This window comes from Colletotrichum lupini, chromosome 8 (assembly GCF_023278565.1).
Source record: "Colletotrichum lupini chromosome 8, complete sequence".
Lineage (NCBI taxonomy): Eukaryota > Fungi > Ascomycota > Sordariomycetes > Glomerellales > Glomerellaceae > Colletotrichum > Colletotrichum lupini.
In genome coordinates, this window is record NC_064681.1 from 373,939 (window position 1) to 391,398 (window position 17,460).

Sequence of the window (17,460 nt, forward strand, 5' to 3'; positions counted from 1 at the left end):
TAAGCTAAAATAGATTAGTCTTTATTAAAATTAGATCGTTTTTTTTAAAAAAAAAGAATAGTATTTAAAAGGGGGAAAGTAATTCTTAATCCTCTCGATATTATTAACAAAAATAAATCGGTTATTATATAAAAAGCGTAATTTAATAATACTTTTAAAATAATTAATTAAGATACTATAATAATTAGGAGTTCTAGTTTTAATTTTAACTTTAGTATTTTAAAAAGAATTCCTAAAAGTTCTAAAAGTTTATAATAAGTTCTTATATTTTTTTTTTATATTTATAGTTTTTTTATTTAATAAGGAATTCTCGTATTTTATTCTTAATTTTATAATTAATAATTCGTTCGATTTTATAGTCTAATTAGTTTAGTTTAATAATAATATAATCTTTTATATATAAACCTCTTAATCCCCCCGACGGAGCAATCCGCCGGGGCCGTACCGTATATTACGCATTAGGGAAAACTAGGTATATTGCGCTCTATACCTAACTACTAATTAAAATAGTTAACCGACTCGACCGTTATCTTCCTTTTATTAACAGCTCCTAACCTTCTACTACCCGCCTATAGGGCGAGCTTTACCTACTCTAACGCGCATAAGACCTCCTAGTACTAGCCCGCGTAGGTAGCTAAGTCTAGTATAATCTATTCTTTTATATAAGTATTATCGTTACCCAGGGGGTCCTATAAGAGCCGTCTAAGGCGCCTACTTATCGCCCTAACCCTATATACCTCTAGCCCGTTTATTATAGCTATTATAACTAAACTAGTATTAATATACCGGATCCTAATATCTATACCGGCCCGGCTATCTATAGTATTTATAATATCGCCTAGCTAAATTCTGTACTACTAAAAGGTACTTCGCTACTTCTTAAGCATACCTACGTTAACTACGATAGCTATAGCGTCGAGCTAGCCGAAGAGGGCGCCTAGCCCAAGAGGAGCAGACTTATCAACGGGCATCTTTAGAGTAGGTTCTCGTCGAAGTAGTATTTTAACTAGCTAACCTCTTAACTAGTTATCTAACTAGCTATTTAGGTAGTAGTTTATATATTAATAAGTTTGTTTAGTAGATTTGTTTAGTAGATTTGTTTAGTAGATTTGTTTAGTAGATTTATTTAGTTTAAATAGAGAGTAGCTTTGGGCGATATTAGAAGTAATAAAGATAAAAAGAATCTTTACGAGCTCTAAAGAGTAGTAGATATTAGCCTATTTAGCCCTTTCTCTAAAAACCTCTACGTCGCTATTAAAGTTTAGAACCTTTATAGTTAAGGAAGGCCGCCTTTAACTATTACGGCTAACTATAGCGGCCGACTATTATAACTAACTATTACGGCCGACCTCTACTATCGACCTTTCTAACTAGCGCTGCCGTATAAAAGGCAGCTTACCTATCCCGAATTAAATAGCAGTTTTCATATCGAAATTACTATATTACGTTAAGCGCGTACTTAGGATATATTACGCATATTATATAGTTAAAAAGTGTCCTATATCGTATAATTTCCCTTAAAAGCGTAATCCCGTTAAGGTCGATCTTTTATACTTATAAAGCCGGAAAAAAAAACTACTATATAAACCTTTTAATATAAGTTTAAGTAATAAAATATAAAAAACGGGATAGTATCGTATTATATTTAGTAATTTTAATTTATAATTAATTAATAAGACCTTTTTAATAATTTTAAAAAGTTTAAGTTTTTTAAAATTTAATTTATTATTTAGTTATTTTATTTTAATATTAAAAAAAAAAAAATAGGTACTATCCCCCTTTTTTAAAAATAGTCCTTTAATTTTTAATTTATTTACGTTCTTTTTTATATACTATTATACGAACTCGAGGTTTAATAAGGCTTATTTATAGATTTTTTTAAGTTTATTTATATTTATTATAACTTTTATAGTTTATAGTCCTTATTATACTTTTTTATATATTATTAACTAAAATCCGTAATTAAAATAAAATAAAGATTTTTTTATACTTTTATTAACTATATTATTATATATAAACTAGGCTATTAATAAAAATATTACTTAATTATCTTAGTTATAGTTTATATAATAATAAAAGTATATCTCGAGGATCTAATTAATCTTTTTTATTTATTAATTGGTTTATAAATAGAATAATATCAATAATTTATAGTTTATACTAAGTTACGAAATTAGGGATTTTTAAAACTTCGAAATAAATAGCTTATTTTTATCAAAAATAATTTCTTTTAGTAAACTATAGTTCGAAAATATAACTTTAATAAATACGTATATTAGGTCTTTTATAATACTAGATTCTTTATAAAAAATAAAGTAAATAAACTTAGTAAGTTAATTAACTATAACTAAGATATTATTATACTATACTTTAGTAAATAGTTTTTTAAACTTTAGTAGTTTAATAATAAAGTCCTATATAATTGATTACTATGCTTTTATTAATAATTATAGTAATTATAGCTTATTATAAGGTTTATATAAGCTATTCTTATTTTTTTTATAAGTTACGTAGTTTTTAATTATTTTTATAATTTTAGTACGTATAGCGGATTTATTATAGTATTAATAAATCCGTTTTTATATTTTAATAATTCCTTAGTAACCGTATACCGGTATATTATAAATTTCTATAATAAGTTTAGGGGTTATTTTTTTAATTAAGTTAATACTAATTTTTTTAGTTATTATAAAAAGCTTCGTAATTAATATAAAGCTACTATCTTTTTTTTATTTAAGAATAACTTATATTTTTTTAGAGACCGCGACTTTATAATTAGGTCTTTTATTAAAAGCGTTTACCCTATTATTTTTTAAACCTTTTTAATAAATAATTTGGAAATTAAATTTAAATAGGAATTCGCTCTATTTAACTTATTATTTATTTAGGTTCTTATTCGTTATAAAGTTTATAAAGTTTTTATAATTTATATAAACTATAATTTTATACTTAGTTTTATATAACTATAGCTTCTATTTTTAAAATAGTTTGATAATAGCTATTAATTCTTTATTATAAATTTATTAATTTAATTCTACTCTATAAAATACTTTAGAATAAAAATAATATAGATAAAGCTTTTTTTATTTATTTTATTATCCTAAGACCGTTTTTATAATAAAATTTAAGGTATTAGTCTCGATTTTAAAAAGTTTTTAGGGGTTTAGGATTATAATAACTAATTTAGAAACGATTATATTTTTAATTTTAATAAATACTTCTTTATACTTAGGGTCCTAAACGAATAGAGTATTTTTTTATATTAAGTTATTAAGAGGTCTAATTATATTAATATAGTTTTTAAAAAACTATTAATAAAAATTAATAAATCTCAAGAATCCTTATACGTCCTTAACGTTTTATAGTATAAGTTAGTCCTTAATTATTTCTATTTTTAATATTTATATATAAATTTATTTTAATATAATAATATATTTAAAAAAGTTTACTTTTTATATATAGAACTTATACTTAGAGGGTTCGGTATATAGTTTAGTATTTTAGAGTTTTTAAAATACTATATAAATATATTTTTTATATATTTTAAAATTAGAGAAGAAAATAAGAATATTATTAATATAAATAATAATAAAAATATTAACGTACTCCTAGAGTACGTAGTTAATTATTATTTAGAAGGTTATTAGAGTATTAATAAGTTTAAAAAGTATAACGAGGTACTTAAAGAGTCCTTTATAAGTTTAGAATACTATTTTCTATTTATTTCCTTTTTTAATTTAAATTTAATTAAATATTTCTTTAAAATTTATAATAATAAACTAATTAGCTCCGTAAAATAAATCTCTAAGCTTAGTAATAAGTAATAAAGGATAATAATTCTTTTTTATAATTCTATTAAGTTTTTTATAATTAATAACTAGTCTTTATTTCTTTATTCTTTTTTTTAATATAAAAAATAAAAGTAATTTTATAAGAGAATTCGATAATTAAATAAGTCTTTTTTTAAGTTTTTTATCGATATATTCGTTAAGATATTCCTATTCTTTTTAATTTATTAAATATATTAAAAAGAACTTAAGTTATATTCTTTTTTTAAATTCGATCTTTATATCCTAGTCATTATATTTTAATAATCCTATTTCTTTAGGTTTTATAAATAGTTTTATATATATTTAGTACTTTTTAAGTATAATTTAGAGTTATTATAATCCCTAATTATTAATACTAATTATAAACTTCTTAGAGCTTTTTATTATTTTAATAAAAGCTATATATCGTATTTATTCTTGTTTTTTAAAGGTTTTTAAAAATCCGTTTAAACCTTTTTTTTTTTTAAGTCGTTTAGTAATTAACTTTTTTAAAAAACCTAGTTAATAGTCTAATTTATTTATAAATTATACTTTTATAATTACGAGATTCTTAAGATAACGTTAATATCTCCGATCTTCGTAATATCGTATTATAGTTATTCTTATTAATTATTAATATATATTAAGAAGTATACGGTTTCTTAATTAATATATTTATAATTATAATTAACTCGTTCTCTTTTTATTATTCATAATTAATATAAGTTATCCTTTTATATTTATAATAAATTAAGTTTATTTATTACTCTTAGTAAAATATAGGTTTCTTATATACCGTTATTAATAATAGCGTTTAAGTTTTATCTATAAATATCGAAGTTAATTTATAAGTATACGTCGTTATATTATTTAGTTATATATAAGAACTTTTTTTTTATTTTCGCTTCTTATTACTTTTTTATAATTAGCTTTTTTAGTTTTTTTTTTTTTTTTTTTTTAAACGGGTTTCTTACTTATATTTTTTTTAATACTCTCTCTAGGCCTCAGCCTTTTTAATATAATAAATTTAATATTAGTCATATTTATAGTCTTCTTACTTTATATATTCGCTATTAAAGTACTTTATAAAAAAGTTAAGGTCTAGACTAAATATAGCTCTATTACTATTATTAAAGCTTAGTAACGTTTAGCTAAGTAATTAATTTTTTATATAGATACTTTTAATAATTTTATTATTATGTTTTTATAAATAAAAACGACTATTTTACTTAGATATAAAATATTAAAAGTATTTATTATCTAGGCATTCTACTTAGAATAATTCCTTATAAAAGGGGTCTTTAGGGTTAAATAAAGAGTAATCTTCGTCCGTATAGGGGGTTATTATAACCTTTTTACGTTCTCTAGTTCTATAAAACTAAGTAACTTAGTTATTTTTAAATAAATAAATATATTTATACCGTAATTTATCGTCGTCCTTTTTAAAACTAGTATTATTAACGCTAAATAATATTTTATAATTAATCTCTATTTAAGTATATTATTAAATAACGTCGCGAGGTTTATTTAAATTATAAAGTAATTTTACTTTATTAAAATAAAAAGAACTAGTTCTTATTTCGATATTTTCTTTTTCGATCTTAAAGTCGATTCTTTTTTTATTAATAATTTTAAAATTAAAAATTAGTTTTTTAAGTACTTCGATCTTATTTTTACGTACGAGGTCTTCGAACTATTCCTGAACTTTATAAATAAATTTTTTATTAATATCTACTTATTATATTATATAAATAAACTTAGTTAGTATTTTATTTAAATTAAGTTCTTTTTAAAACTTAATAAGTTATTTTTAGTTTATATTATTTTATTATACTATATATACGAGGCTACTTATAATTTCTTTTATATCGGGTCCTCTTTTTTTAAGCTTAAAAAGCTACTCTTTTATATTAATTAAAAGTTTTTATTTAATTCGTCTTTTAAAGAGGTTAAGCGTATTTTTTATAATAAGGTCCGTTTTATCCTTTTTTTTTATATTTTTATAAATTTAAGAAAATATAATAAAATATTTAATATTATTCTTTTTAAAAATATAGGGTTAATAAGTAGGTATCTCTTTTTTTATTATTATTATTACTAGGGTTTTAATAAGTAATAAGGTAAATCGTTTATTATTTTTAAGTTATTTAAAGTACTATTTTATTTATTCTTTACTATTTTAGTAAGTAAAGTAGTTATTATTATAGTAGGCTATTTATAAGAGTTATTTATAGGGAATTTCCTTATTTATAATATTAGCTCGTTTTTTTAAAATAAGTTAGTATTAAATATACTTAGGTTATCGGTAGTCTCTAGCTATATATCTTAGCTTATTATAATTATAATACTTAAAGTCTTTTTTTTTTTACGGTTCTTTACGTTTTATAATACTAAGATTTATAGGTCCTCCGTATTATTTATAAAACGTACTTTATTATTATTAATTTCTTAGGTTATTTTAATAGTTATTTAGTAGTTTACCGTAGCTCTAATATTTTTTATTAAAGTTAGCTCAAGGGCGTCGTACCTCTCTTTTTTCCTTACGTCGTTTATATAATTAAGTATTAATTTTAATAATAAGTTCGACGTACTATAAGAAATTTATTAATATTTCTATTTTACTAAGTTTATTTTTAACTTTATTTTTTAATCTTTAATAAAATAAAAAGATATAGGTTTCTTTAATAAAATTAAGTCATACTATAAGTCTTTTAAACTTAGTAATATAATACGAAGTAAACTTAGTTTATTAAAAATTAGCTAAGTCTCTCTTAGCTTATTACTTTTTATTAAAGTCTTAAAATAGGAATTTAAGGGCGCTCTAAAATCTTATTATATTACTAAAAGTATTTATGATTTTTTCTTTATAGTATAGTAAATAATTATTATTACTAAGGAATTCTTTTTAAAAAGGCTCGAATTACTCTAAAGCTCGTTTTTTAAAAAAGGTTATTATATAAATAACTTATTTAGTCTTATTTTAAAAGTTAGTAATATAGAACGTTTAGTAAGTTCTAATCTAAATTAAAAACCCCTTAAGACGTTTAATAGTCCTATTAAAAATAATAAGTACGTTAAATTTAAGTTTCTTTTATCTATTTATAAGAGTTTTAATAATATTAATAACGGCTTAGAGGGTCTTAACTTCTTATTCTAAGTTATTTATTTCTCTTTTTTTAATTCCTAAGTTAGTTATAGCTTCGTTAATTATATTTTAAAGGGCGGTAATATTTTTATTATTCTTAGTTAAAGTTATAGTTATTTAAGTAAAGTTATTATTAAAAAGCTCTACGAGTTCCTTATTTTACTTATTACTCTTCTTAATAATACGTCGTATTTTCTTATAATTTACTTTTTTAAAAACTACGTTACTATTAGAGTCGTAAGTAATATTAAGTATCTCGTCGTCCTCGGCCTTAACTAGCTCGCTAACTAAGTTAATAAGTTTTTTAAAATTAAATAAAAAGGTACTTAGGGTTTTAAAAAACATTGTCGTTCGTTTTATTACTTAGTAAATTTTATAAAGTTAATTTATTAAATAAGAATAATTAAAGTATTATAACTAGATAGTTATAATAAGTATATTAATAAAAATTAAAGCTATAAGTACTAAGTAAATAGTATTATAGTTATAAATAGCTTCCCTAAAACTATATTTATAAGTTATAAAATAAATAAGGCTTTAGTAATTAATTATAGTCTTATTAAAAAGGGTTCTTAATAAAAATAGCTAAAAGTAATCGTAAGATCTAATACTAAGTTAATTATTAAAAAAGCTATAAAAGTCTATTCTAGAGCTTAGCTTAAGTTTATATTATATATAAGTTTATTTATAAATATATCTTTTATTAATAATTATTTTTATTTATTAAGTAATTACTTAGTAAATACTAATAAGCGATTATTTAAAGTAATTATAGTAATTACTTTATTACGTAATTATTACTTTTTATTTATATATAACTTATCTATAGTTCTTCCGTTTTATAAGAGTTACTTTATATTCTTATACTTTTATATATATAGTATACCGTAGCCGCTATAAGCCTGCGGGGCGGGCCCTAGTTTTAGTTATATATATTAGGTCGTAATACCTTTTTTAAAACCGTAACTCTTCCGCTTCTTTTTTATAATTAAAACGATTAGACTCCGTTACTAACTAACTAACTATACTTAATTAGCTAAGATTTATAAATAGAAACGTAATACTTACGAGTATAAATAGTATTAGCGGACGTATTATATAAAATACTTAAACGATAGTATATTCTATAAACCTTAGAATTAAAAAGAACTAAATAACGGACCCCTCGTAAATAACAATTTAAATAAGGCATTATTTCTATACCTTTATTAAAAAAGCGAATAATATATAATAATTTACAACGAGACGTAGCTATTAGAAATTTCGATTTTTTAATTCGACCTAATATCGTATTAGTATATTTTAAAGAAATACTTAATAACTCCCTAACCTAAGAATAGACAACCTACTTATAGGCCTAAAGAACTAGACTTTTAAAAAAAGAAGCTAATATTATAACCTAATATATATAATAAGGTTAGGGCCTCGCCCTATAGAACCTATAATAGCTACTATACTATATATATAAAAATACGGATTTAAAGTAACTCTTTTTAAAATAAAAAAACTATAAATAAGTTATATAATTACGATTATATAATAAAATAAAGAACGGACGCCCGTAAATAAATAGAACGGATAATTATAAATAAGTAGGACGGACGACCGTTTAGTAAATAATTAGATAATAATAAATAAGATATTATAAAGGATATATTTAAGAACGAGATTTATATAAAATATAGACTTAAGCTAAGCTTAAAAATAGACTTTTTATAGCTTCTTTAATAATTAACTTAATATTAAATTTTACGATCGTTTTTAACTATTTTTATTAAGAACCTTTTTTAATAAAACTACGATTAATTACTAAAGCCTTATTTATTTTATAACTTATAAACATAGCTTTAAAGAAACTATTTATAATTACGATACTATTTACTTAGTACTCGTAGCCTTAACTTTTATTAATATACTTATTACGACTAGTTAGCCGTAATATATCTGCCCTTTATAAGAAATTCGGAAAACGAGGAAGATCTCGCCCCCTATACTAACGAATTAGATTATAATAAAATCAACGATATTAACTACTCTTTTTTTATTTTATTAGTTTTTAGAAAATATACGAAGCTAAACGAATAAAAAGTAATAAAAGCTCTTAATAAGTAAGCTTTTATTTATAAATAATAAGGAAAGGTCCCTTAAATAACGAATATAAAAACGGCTAAAAGGGCGAATTTAATAAAATAAAAGCCTATTTTCTTAATACTAAAAGAAAAGACGCTACTTCTCTCGATATTTAAAAAAAAAGAATATAATACTAAGTAAATATAAAAGTAGCTAGAGGGGTCCTTTTTATACTACTTAGATTTATTAAATACTAAGCTTATATAAGTATTTTATATAAGTAAAAAGTACGGCCTAAAGAATTTTTATAAGATTATCCTAGATACTAAGGTATTATAATAGTTAATAAGAAAAAAAGGGTAATTCTAGGCGCTATAAAAAATCGTATTAATAATACTTAATACGTTAATAATAAGTATTATAAGGATTAGCTTTGGCCTAAGTAAGGAAATCGTCGCTCTAAGTATAGTAAAAATAGAGACGTACTTTAGAACGATAACTTTTTATATTTTACCTATTAATATCCCATTTCTCTTATATTTAAAAAATATAGATCGACTAGGTATTATATTCGATAATATAAAAAGAATAAAAAAAAGGAGTAAAAAGAAACGACTTAATAAACGGACCCGAGGTCGAATTATACCTCTAATTATAGTAAGTAAATTAATAAAAAAAAGAAAAAGTTAGCATTAAATTAGAAATCTAATTTAACTATAGTATATAGCTAAATATATAGGGGCTAATTAGGGGCCCTATTTAGGATTATCGTAGCTAGCTTAACTTATAATTAAAACCTCTTTTTTATACTTACTACGTAGATATTTATATAATTTAATTAATCTCTTTATTAACTACGGTTCGAACTAAATACCCTGTAATAGGGATACTAATAATATCTTTATATATAGCTTATATAAGCGCTAGCGACTGGTACTTAGCAATAGGCACGGAAAGATCAGGGCCTAAGTGTTGTTGGCGGAAGCATTACCGTCCTCTGGCCTATAATTAATGAATAAATGTCCTCGGATTCCTCTGAAATAAGCCATTCGTTCGGATCCTCATGATTGCCATTGTCTGGGGAGTCAACATACACATCCACATCCTCCTCTCTGAGACCCACAGAGATGGCTTGCATAACTTGCTCGTTAAAGTGAACATGTTTTATTTCCCTCCCACGCAGAGGGATTGTAAACTCGTTCTCGTTGAAAGACCTGCTTTCTGTTGATTTGAAACCGTTTGGGCTTGTATTCGAGCCCGTAATCATTGGCCCATAAAGCCAGGTCACATCGCAATCTTTCAACCTGGGAATGGTAAGCCGAAAGAAGAAGCAGAGACGGAGGAGGGGATTAACCAATTAAGCTTGTCTGGCGGCACGGTCTTTAGACCATCCTTAGCCTTCGTCCAAGCACGCCATGCGGCGTTTTCCAAGCGAGCTTTGTTGCCGTATTCGGATCCGTGAGACGCTAGATATCTCCGAGAGGCCCAGAATTCTCCATCCTTCCATTCATGAGCAAGAAAGTCGACATGAACAGATGGTTTCTCCTCTATAGCAGCCTCATCTTTGGCCAATCTCCTCGGGCAAGAGGAGCCCATGCCATCATTGGCCTTGACTGATGCGAAAAGCTTCATCAGACCGAGCTCCTCAAGTTGCTCAATCACAGACGTATGCCCATTCTCAAGGGCAAAGTCCGCGACGCCCTTGCGGTAGTTGGCCGTCACTGCCCAGACGTCGGCCCCGCATTCCACTAACTTGCGAAGGGTGCCAGGGCTACCGAGTCTAGCAGCTTCGAGTAGGGGCGTGAGAGAAACACCTGTTCTCATTTCCGTGTCAAACCCTCCTTGGCAGTTGCAGAAGTCTATGGCCTTCTCCAAGTCAAAAGCACACGCCAGCCACACTGGATGGGCCGGGCTTCTGGTAGCTGAGTAACACCTTTCCAGCTCCAGTCCCGTGACTCCATCAAAAGCGGCGGTACGACACCAGATCTCGAATATCGAGGAATCTGGATGAGGTCTAATTTTTAAAAGTGTCGAATAGCGGCTGAAAAGGGACCTTATAACGATTTTCTCCGCTTAGCCTGGCGTGCTCATGCCAGTACTGGTCCACGTACTTTTTCACTGATTTTTCGGAAATGGGGTACGAGGAGATGCCTTCCCCCAACAGCTCCTGGTTGGCGGCTATGCGAGTTGGAGCCAGGCTGGAGCATATGTGCAGCAAACTGTGGTGGGCCAAGGCTGCATGCCCCTTTGACGGGGTGAATGTCTCATCTCCACGGCCCTGGAAATGTTCGAAGAACTCGCGGACTGACAGATGGACAAAGCGGAAGACGTTGAGTGCTGGGTCAATCTCTACCAGATTTCCACAAATGTCCAACAGGTGCTGTGGTTTCAGCGGGATAACCGAGGCCCCGGTAACAAGGGAGATGAAGGCCGCGAATGTCTCCGTTTCTATCGCTTGTTGTCCATAGAGCAGCCATTGAAACACGCCGTTGGCAAGGAGTTTTGCACAAGTCCCAGAGTCTTGGATGGCGCAGTAGATTGCGTAGTATGAGTTGTCAAGGGTTCGTGGGAGGCGGCCAAGCCGAGACTTGAGGTCCTGGTCGAGTTTCGCACGCTTCAACGTCTCGAGCTGCAGGTCTACCCATCTGAACCTTCGATATGTCAGTAGTTTCAATGACTGTTTACCCTTTATAAAACACCTACATTCCCTCGGCTTTCTCTGACAAAACTGACGCAACATCTTGGCGAAGTCCCGGAAGTCCAGGGCCGTAGAGGTTCTCTCGAGAGTCCATGAGCGCACTAACTCTCTCATCAACGAATCGGTTGATATCCACAGAGTTGTGAGCGGCGCTGACTCTGATGTCTGACGTATCGGCTAGCGATGAGACAATATCAACATCGTCACGACTCGAGATAAGAATTTTGACCAGATTCGCAGACTTGTCTCTCACTTCCTTAAGCGAGACGAGAAGGTCCATCCGTTCATCCTCGTCGCATTTATCCAGGGCGTCGATAACGATTGTTAGTGAGGGGTAGATGTCCATGACATGGATGAGAGTGTCTTTGCATTCCTTCAACGACCACTCACGTTCCTCGAAGCCCTCATCTTGTATCTTCTCATACATAGTCTTCACTGCTTTCGGGACTGTTCGGTTCGGGGACATAGCTACAGCTTGCCGTAGAAGACTCTGTACAGCGGCTTTGCACTGTCCTCGCAAAGGTTCTCGCGGATCTCTGGCGCAGTAGAAAAAAGCCAGAAGCTCAGCCGATTCAGCTTTTATGGCTTTTATCGAATAGATGACAACCGAGCAGAGCTTTGTTTTCCCGCAGCCTGGGATGCCGTGCAGCCAAAGAATCGTGGACGAACTGCTTCCCCGCCAGCTACGAAAGGCTTGGTGATGTAACAGCCATTCTCCTGACCCATCTAAACGCCCACGGACCGCAGCCTGGTGATGAGACGGATACGGCAACGTGGAGAGAGACCTCAATATGGTCTGGCGATCAGTTTCTTGGGATAGCTTTAGGAGTTGCGATGTGTCTGCGGCAATCCTGCAAATTGGAGATTTTAGGGCCGATAAGATTTTCTTCATGTCCGTCGTGTATTGAGATTGAGCTTGCTCTGACTCTGCGGCGGCTAGCTCACGAATTTCGGCTTCTGCAATACCCATGCAACGCTCGATTTCGTCCTGCTCGACGGCGACCAGATCGGAAATACTTTTGGTAGCCTCCAAGTCACCGAGCGCGCTTTTCGCCAAGTTTTTAACCGTGCCGTTCGAGTAGTAGTTGGCGGTTCTGTCCAGAAAACGCAGGATACGAGCGTACAGTCGAGTGAGTGACTGTTCCAGGAGGCGGGCAATCTTGAGGTTGCGACCCAGATATAGGTCCTCCACGATCGCAGATTGAGCAATGAGATTTACAACCTGGCTCATGTTCTCAGCCATGATGCCGAAAGCCCGCACGTTATCGACGGCCGCCTGGAGGAAGAAGCGAACACAGGCCCAAGGCAGCGCCGCATGAGTAGGGTCATACTGCACAGCTGTATCACCCACAGCCTTGAACCTTTCGACCCAGGCAATAATCTTCTCCAAATAGTCTCTAACGATGTAGGTATGACCATGCCAGGTAAACCTCCACCGCTTTTCCTGTGCCTCGACCTTCTTCTGCTGAGCGGCCTGGAGGATGTCGCTCAACACCTCTGGCCCGTCGGCGTCGACATCGACAAAGGCCTTCAGTCGGCCCTTTTCGTCGGGTGGGAGAGTTTCCAAGGCCCTCGACCACATGTCTTTGCTGCATTTTGTAGTAACTTCAGCGTGAGTTTCCCTACGCTTTTGGGCTCCCTACCTTATCGAATCGACCATGGTTACGTGTTGAATGTTTGGATATACGTCCTTATTCGTGTCCTATTACTCAAGGATCAAGGTCTTAGCGCCGCAGCACCGGTAAGTCAAACCACCCACTTTTGGCCCACCCCCCCTTTTGGCCCACCCTATTTTGGTAGGGCTACACCAAAACCTGCTATTTTTAATTATATACTTAACTAGCCTATTTATATATATTAAATTATATAAAAAATACCTCAAGTAGAATATTATTTTAATTTAAATAGTGTAGTATTTTTATAATTATATACTAGGTCTTTATTACGTAATAATACTAAAGCCTTAAATACTAAAAATTATATAGTTAAGAAGTATTATTTAAATCTAAATAACTTAAGTAATACTCAGTTAGATACGCTGAAATTTAGCTATATATAACTTACTTATATAGATTTTCTGAGGATTTCTTTTTTTAATTAGTAGTATTTTTTCTCGCTTAGTAATATTAAGTTAAAATTTCCCTATAGTAAATTTTATATAGGGAAAATTAAACTTACTATAACTATATAAGTATATGTTATATAATATTAATAACTAGTATATATAGTATATTTGAGTATAAATAACCTAAATAAAGTTAATTTTTCTTTCTTTAATCATAAATAAAAAATTTATTTAAGTTTTCTAAATGTTAGTATATACTAGTTATTTGTATACAAACACTAACATTTCTCTAACGTTAGCTTTAAGTTACTATAACTACTTTTATACTTAATATTACGTAATATAGTATTTTTTTATATAAGTAATATTTATTTTAATACCTACATAGTAAATATGATAAATAAATATATAAAAGTGGATTTATTAGACGTATAATAAGAAGTAGAACATTTGGTGTAAAAGGGGGTAAAAGGGTGGGCCAAAAGGGGGGGTGGGCCAGAAGGGGGTCTTTTGACTTACTGATTCTAATGCCTTTGAGTTGCAAAAAGATACCGAAGTCAGAATTGCTGCCTAACTTTTATTAATAGCGAAGACCTAGCTGAGGCTATCAATGTACCGATAGGCTTAAGTATTATCAGCTTAGTCAGATCACGTCGACGGGTCTAGTGCCTTAGCTTGATATGGGCATGGCTCTAGGGCTCTTATTGTAGCCTGATGCACCCGTGGCGGGAGCACTAGCGTGGCCGGAAGATGGCCGGCCGGCCCGGCCCTGATTAGGTGCACGTGGTGGTTAAAGCGGACCCGGAGCTAGAGATCAAATTCACTTTTTAACTGATTGCTTTCGATTAGTTGGTTAGGCCAGCCCGTGACGTATTGATATCTAAGTTCACAAGTAACGAGGGAGACGACTCCGAGAGTCAGCGGGTGGGAGGCGCCCCGTCTCACAACGTTTAGATAGCTGACTATCAAGGATTCTGTGTCTACCATTACTTGCAGGAATCCTTATGGGCAGCCCGCAGAAGGTGAACGGAACTCGTGTTCAGTACTTCTCCGCGACTGCGCCGACCACAGCGACAACGTTATTGTCAAAGTTTGGGGTAACTCTGAAGGTCCGGCTATCCAAATCCCAATCATAAGTGTGCGTCTCATCTTCGCCGCTGCCTCCCAGACCAATGTGAACGCCAAAGATGCTGATGCTGCCCCCGGCATTCTTCGTCTCCTCGAACTTGGTATCGAGGATTTCGGCGGTCGACTCGCCGACCGTGATCTCGTAGCCAAGACCTGCCACGGCAATAGCCTGGCTCGCCCTGGTGAGAGTTTTGATATTGTTTGGGGCGTCCGATCGAAGCTTATACTTGCTCATATCAACGTTCCTGAAAACAAGAATCAGCCATTGTACCAGAAATGATGAGCATAACTGGGGATAGGAGGGGATACCATGGACCGGTGGTAATGCTGATAGCTTGGATAGAATTGTAGGTGACGGTGACTTCGACCTCGGAAGACTCGGAGCCAGTTTCCAAGACGTAGGACTCCTCAGAGTGACTGGCGTTATCACTAAATGAGAACCACCCGGTACCAGCTCCAATGTTGCCGTCACCTCCAGTCTGCCCAAATTCGTAGTCCGATGCGTCTCCTTCAACATCGATATTGACTTCGATCCTCTGAGGCGAGCTGTAGTCGCCGTCATTGGCTTCCTGTAGAGCATCCTGCACGAACTGCTTGTAGGATCCAGCTTCGTACAAGGGCAGACGCTGGAAGAACGGTTCCGAAATTTCATCTCCCTGGTGAATCTTGCTGATGATCTCGGCTGTGCTGAGACCATTATCTATTGCAGCGTGCATGTTGTAACTTCAGAGTGTCAGTCCTCGGTCGGCATTAAATCTCAATGTTCACACTATCCCAGCTGGTAACGTACCCGACAAAGTCCATCTCCTCGTTCTTGCCCATGCGGAGGCTGTCTCTATCTTTCTTGACGGCGACAGCCAAGGGGCCTCCCTGATGCAACTGAAGATTGATAATCGTTTGGGAGATGCTGTCGACGTTGTCCTTCGCAGCCATCCGAGCCGGAGCATTGCCGCTCTGAACCCAAACATTGAATGCCTTGTCGGTCAACCCGCGGTCAGTATCTCGCCTCCATTGCGCATGGGCGTTGTCTTGTTCTTTGTCAAAAGCTTTCTGGTAGGCGGCTTGTTTCTTCAAGGCATCCAGAAAGTTGGCATCCAAAGCAGGGTTAAATTTTCCTCCCTCCTGTTCGTTAGCAGAGTTACTGTAGTGCAGCAGAGGACTTTCCTTACCAGGTCTACCCAGTTCAAGTAGCTAGAACATGGCTTTAGCACGGGCGGTATCCTCACACAATGTAAAGTTACACTCACAGGCCGATTGCCTTGTCGTACCCATGCAGAGCAGACGGACTGTAGAAGACGCTGTTGGTAGACAATAAGTTGTTGCCGAGGCTGTACAATCCCCGCGCAGTGTAAGCGTCAGGAACGTTGTTGCCGGCCAGAGGACCCTTCTGGGCTTCGGTCGCCAAGAAGAAGATCTTGTTGTCACTTCTAACTCCAGACTCCTGTCGGATGGCATCGCCGTACTGGAGCCAGAAGAGCTGGGAAACTTCGTCGGAAGCCATGGTGGTTTGTAGGACTTGAAAGGAGGTGAGTCCTAAAGTTTGTGTGCTGCAAAATGTAGAGATAAGATGAGGATGGGATATTGAGGTGGGGATTGAGAAAATGCAGAAGACCTTTATACTTCAGTCAAACTATCTTTGATTGTTGCACTTATGAAGAGGAGTTCTTATTTGTGTACCTTTTCTTTCTTGGGGATCGCACGCAATTCGGAGGAATGCTTTAGGGTCCGCAGTACTGTTGTCCCTGACTGGCTGTTGCGCACCATTCGGTTTTGCCAGTCCGAAGTCGCATTCCATCCATGATCTTGGCAGTTTATATGGCCCATCAACCAGGTTTAACCAGTCTCAGACCTCGGTGATCGACCTTTATGACTGGAAGAGGTTAGAGAACTGTCTGCCAAGTCTCAAGTACCGTTGTCGCATAAGAACCAATCCTAGGGCTGGGAGTCGTTGGTGGTTTCAAGATATGGACTAGATCTTAGACAGAATGGGGCATATTTCTCATCATGAGAAATTCTATCTGATAAGATATGTCTCATCTTGTTATAAGATCAAATCGAGATGCATGGGGTGAGGGCAAGATGGCTTTAACTAACGCTTTGTGGCTGGTTTCTACAGCCACTGCATCGTGCCTTGAGAGCCCTTGATAGCCTCCGAAATGATGTGTCTGGGTGGCTGAGACAACAACAGTATTATTGTGCCGTGCAATGCTAAAATTATCAAGGAATTTCACGATACGGGGAGTCGGGATGAGACAAGACCTATTGAGAACCTTGGGTACGTGTACCACATCGCCCTATAAGCATGATTAGTAGTACTCTAAGCTCCTGACATGTCACATGAATGATTGAGTTTATTGTGAGGTTTGTCGGAACTTTTAGTAAACCGCATGGGAAGCTACATCGATTGAAGGGCAGAGAACTTACATTGCTTATCAACATCTCAAAAAGGAGTCAAATCTCGAACTCGTCATCAAGGGCACATGCCCGGCTCTGCTTAGTCAAATTTGAACATAATTTGTCTCATAAATTCCTCTAATCAATCTGT

The 17,460-nt window shown here is 32.6% G+C and overlaps 5 protein-coding genes across 5 annotated transcripts; 1 reads left to right on the plus strand and 4 right to left on the minus strand.

The window, feature by feature from the left end:
* Positions 1 to 2,183: 2,183 nt before the first annotated feature.
* On the minus strand, positions 2,184 to 2,333 carry CLUP02_14591 (uncharacterized protein; the record flags this gene model as incomplete). Its single annotated transcript, XM_049293518.1, has 1 exon — positions 2,184 to 2,333. A coding segment is annotated over one exon (150 nt), but the record flags the coding sequence as incomplete, so codon positions are not given.
* A 7,090-nt stretch (positions 2,334 to 9,423) lies between these two features.
* Positions 9,424 to 9,714, plus strand: CLUP02_14592 (uncharacterized protein; the record flags this gene model as incomplete). Its single annotated transcript, XM_049293519.1, has 1 exon — positions 9,424 to 9,714. A coding segment is annotated over one exon (291 nt), but the record flags the coding sequence as incomplete, so codon positions are not given.
* A 268-nt stretch (positions 9,715 to 9,982) lies between these two features.
* CLUP02_14593 (uncharacterized protein) lies at positions 9,983 to 13,304 on the minus strand (the record flags this gene model as incomplete). Its single annotated transcript, XM_049293520.1, has 5 exons — positions 9,983 to 10,136; positions 10,204 to 10,328; positions 10,363 to 11,038; positions 11,124 to 11,675; positions 11,728 to 13,304. 5 exons carry the CDS (start codon positions 13,302 to 13,304, stop codon positions 9,983 to 9,985), a joined length of 3,084 nt encoding a protein of 1,027 aa, XP_049150666.1.
* A 1,153-nt stretch (positions 13,305 to 14,457) lies between these two features.
* Positions 14,458 to 14,774, minus strand: CLUP02_14594 (uncharacterized protein; the record flags this gene model as incomplete). Its single annotated transcript, XM_049293521.1, has 2 exons — positions 14,458 to 14,556; positions 14,733 to 14,774. The coding sequence occupies 2 exons, from the start codon at positions 14,772 to 14,774 to the stop codon at positions 14,458 to 14,460; spliced, it is 141 nt and encodes a 46-aa protein (XP_049150667.1).
* Positions 14,775 to 14,826: 52 nt separating this feature from the next.
* On the minus strand, positions 14,827 to 16,416 carry CLUP02_14595 (uncharacterized protein; the record flags this gene model as incomplete). The annotated part of the gene is made up of 4 exons (XM_049293522.1): positions 14,827 to 15,160; positions 15,225 to 15,638; positions 15,706 to 16,089; positions 16,163 to 16,416. The coding sequence occupies 4 exons, from the start codon at positions 16,414 to 16,416 to the stop codon at positions 14,827 to 14,829; spliced, it is 1,386 nt and encodes a 461-aa protein (XP_049150668.1).
* Between the last annotated feature and the right edge of the window lie 1,044 nt (positions 16,417 to 17,460).